We start from the raw sequence: 3,658 nt of genomic DNA, 5'->3' as shown, positions 1-3,658 counted from the left end.
GCGGTCCGGTGGCATTTCTAAGCCGCCCGTGGGCCTGGAGGTCGGGGCAATTTTAAAAAAAAAAACCCAATGCAAGGTTATTTTTAAAATTAAATTTTTTTTAGGGTATTAATAAAAATGGCTGTCCCAACTCCCAATTCGGTATTAGTAAAAAATATTGACTGTTCGATTTCGTGATACTTTTTCTTGTTCGAATTCGTATTAAATATTATAAGAGAGGTTTCAAATGTTTTCATCTTCAATCATATTCTATATTTTTATTAATTTTAAAATTTAAACAAACGATTCAAATGGCTCAATTTGATATTCACGTTAAAATGTATTTGGAGGTCAAATTTGATATTCAATTTGACTAAACCCTAAACCCTAAACCCTAAACCCTAAACCCTAAACATAATCTTAAAAAATAGTAAAAAAAGCTTAAAAAATATATATAATTTGATCTCCAAGTATATTTTAATGTGAATATTATGTTGAACGGTTTAGATTATTTATTTGAATTTTAAAATCAAATATAAAGATGTGGAATATCATTAAGACATAAAAACAATAAAGCATTTGAGCCTTTTCATTTGCGACCCAATAGAAAGTAAATAAATATAGGTACATTGGAAAGTTCTAAATGAGCAATGTTTAATCTCTCTATTGACAATTTTCTTTATTTTTAAATAAACATAATATATGCATAATAAAGCTCAATGAATTACAACTCACGTTAATATTTTGTAGGGTAAAAAAGGAATATGCAAACAAAATTACAGGACAAGCAATTGTATGATGTACAATATTCCATTTATGTGACATGACAAAGCCATCTTTTATAATCAAAGCGCAGTATAATCAAAATCAAATGATGTAGTCGTTTCTGATAAAAACAAGTCATGCAATTAAAAAAATTCAATTACTTTGATAAATCCAACTATTTCAGAATTCAGATAAATTCAACAAAAATAAAATTAACATTACATTCGTGTTTACAAAATTAGCTGCTAGAGGCATATAAGTGCAAGATGATGACATCAATTTATGAAATTAATTCCGACACTGAATTTGATCAAGTATCCCATATATTAATATCAAACAGGTTTGAACAATTGAACTTGTACCCCCTCCCCAATCCACAAACACAAAAAAAAGATGCACTCATAGCAGTCTAAAAGGGACTTGTCGGATTTATCCAATGCCAGACATCATAAAGCATTTTCAAGCAATCATTTTTAAAAAAAGACAAACTATCCGGAATCAGATTCAAATTAGTAATTCCATTTCTCTTCAAAACCTCTGTTAGACGCGATATATGTTTACCAGACTTCTCGCCTATTATATCAACTGAGTTCAGATTTTTGCATTGAAAACACAAATCACTTGACATGTTAAATGGTTCCACATCTATCCAACGTTCAGGGACCTATATATAAAAAATAAAAACAATCATACATAGAACACCGGGTGTTGCTTTTCCAGATAATACTATCCAAACGTTCACAAATACTCAGCAAGTACAGTTGATCAAAGTTGGTACAGTTGCGTATGAATTGGAACTAGAAGAAAGAAATCATACCTCGTTGCAGATCACAGTAAGCTTTTCAAGCATCGGTGAGTGCTGAAGAAAGAATGTGACAGCAGCAGGATGACGTGAAACCCAATATCCACCAAGAATTAAGCTCTTCAAATTTGGGACATCTAGCTTCAAACTTCGGAAATCTAGCATAAACTGCTGAAAAAACTAATGACATAGAAAGTTCTAGTTAGAACACTCACCAAATGGATCTCCACAACATACCGGTTGAGCCCACCATACAATTATGTACCAATTGATAACTAAGTTCCAATTTCAATATCATCTTTTTGTTTTGTGGTTAGTTGCAGGTTCTTGCCCGAAAAGGAAGTTATAGTAATAACAACAAAAAAGAGTAGAATAAAAAAAAATCAAGCTGCCACCCCTTTCCCCTCCGAACCCACCCACCAGACAAAGTATCCCTCCTTTCTCGCAGTTTCTGTAACTTGAGGGAACATGTAGTTTGTATATCTTTTCAACATATTGGTCTGATGATCAAGCATGAGGTTTTCATAATAACTAAAAAGCTAAGACTATTGATATACAAAACATACCACATTGACCTTGCCAGTGGGCGAGAATACTACATATTTTTGATTAAAATGCAAATTTTCGAGGTTAGGCGTACAAATGTAGAACTTGTTCTCCCTCAGATTCTGTATTCCACAATTTTCCATGAACAAATTTCTCAACATCCTCGAAGAAATCCCTGAACATCTTAACCAGCAATAATGCAAATTCAAATTTTCAAGCCTCTGGCACCCAGAAATTATCTTCTCCATGAAAGCTGAATTGATATCCATCTGTTGTAGGCTCAAAGTTTTGAGTTGGCTTAAACTTATAACATTTGGTGTAATTATTCTCAAATTAGGGAAACAAAATAAACCCAACTCCTCTAAAGACTGGGTAGTTAACATAGGTCTTGGTAAAATCACATTTTCACCATAATTTTTAACCTGGATTATAATGTGAAGAACCCGAACATCGCTCTTTAATGCGTGAGTGATCCAACTTGTGCTTGCTGCAAGATTAGTGGGAGAATCATTCATCAAAAATGTTTTGAAAACTTGAAGATCTTGTTTCGAGCGGTAAGGCAGTGCGGCATTGACATAACTGATGAACTTATTAGGCCCGAAATTTGCAAATTCGTCAGTGTAAAATTTTAAGCCTTGCGTTGAGAGCCATACATGTCTCCACCTATGCGACAATATACTGGTACAGCCTCCTTGTTTTGGTGGGAGAAAGGAAAGGATGTGATGTAAGAGATGGTCTGGTAATCTACTTATCCTGTCTATGGTACTTGGAATATTTTTGGGTCTGGTGCCAGTAGGTTTATGTGTTGGTTTAGGTTTAGGTTTAGATCGGGTCATTCTTTTCTTTGTAGATTTCAGAGAATTTTTGCGACTCATCATGTTCAATGGCTTGGCTTCTGAAGAGAAGAAGAACTGGAAATAAGTACCAGCATTGCATTTTAAAAAATATATTATTAGTGAGGCCTAGAATAACCAGCTTACATTGATAATCCGACCAAATATCTTAGGCACTTTAGAGATCTACTTTGAAGTTTAATTGGTATTTAAAAAAAAACAAAAAACTGGAAGAGAGAGTACTGACCGAAAAGTAATTCTGATTTTTCTTCACCTATTAGCAGCTGTTTATTACACAAATTAGGACCCAAAAATAAGTAAGTGCAGTCATTAATTTAACAACATTGTGCCTTATTCTTTTGAAAAATTGAAAAAAGAATCTGTGGGTCTTATTGTAAAACTTGAAGTTTCACGGATAAATTGAAACCTGACATAAATTTTTGGGAACAACAGTCCAATCGTAATTGAAAATAAGAGGCTAAAATCTTAGGTTTTGCTCATTTCACACACATATTGAAACTCGAAGACCTGGTGGGGTGCGCGCGCGCGCGTGCGAGAGAGAAAGATAGAGTAGGTACAAACCTCGATACAGATAAAAATTGTTGATTGGTGATTGAAAGAAGAAGGCAAGGAAGGGGTAAAGAGAGTAGAGTCGGGAGGCGAGAGGCGAGAGGCGAGGCCACGAGAGGGTACGAGAACTGGGGATATTTTAATAACTGGAGAAAAGAGAGAG

General features: G+C 34.2%; 1 protein-coding gene across 3 annotated transcripts; it reads right to left on the bottom strand.

Moving 5' to 3' along the window:
- Window positions 1-965: 965 nt before the first annotated feature.
- LOC144547917 (F-box protein At5g03100-like) lies at window positions 966-3,658 on the bottom strand. Of its 3 annotated transcripts, XM_078296604.1 has the most exons (5): window positions 3,508-3,658; window positions 3,173-3,209; window positions 2,113-2,987; window positions 1,562-1,726; window positions 966-1,408 (listed from the first exon to the last, which is right to left on the bottom strand). In XM_078296604.1, the coding sequence occupies exons 3-5, from the start codon at window positions 2,968-2,970 to the stop codon at window positions 1,154-1,156; spliced, it is 1,278 nt and encodes a 425-aa protein (XP_078152730.1). In that variant the 5' UTR covers window positions 2,971-2,987; window positions 3,173-3,209; window positions 3,508-3,658; the 3' UTR covers window positions 966-1,153. The 3 variants fall into 3 exon arrangements, with proteins under 3 accessions (XP_078152730.1, XP_078152729.1, XP_078152731.1); XM_078296603.1 differs by lacking the exon at window positions 3,173-3,209 and having other exon boundaries at window positions 2,113-3,003; XM_078296605.1 differs by lacking the exon at window positions 3,173-3,209.

The sequence above is a fragment of the Carex rostrata genome, chromosome 32 (assembly GCF_964058835.1).
Source record: "Carex rostrata chromosome 32, lpCarRost1.2, whole genome shotgun sequence".
NCBI lineage: Eukaryota > Viridiplantae > Streptophyta > Magnoliopsida > Poales > Cyperaceae > Carex > Carex rostrata.
This window is presented reverse-complemented; position numbering and strand designations above follow the sequence as displayed.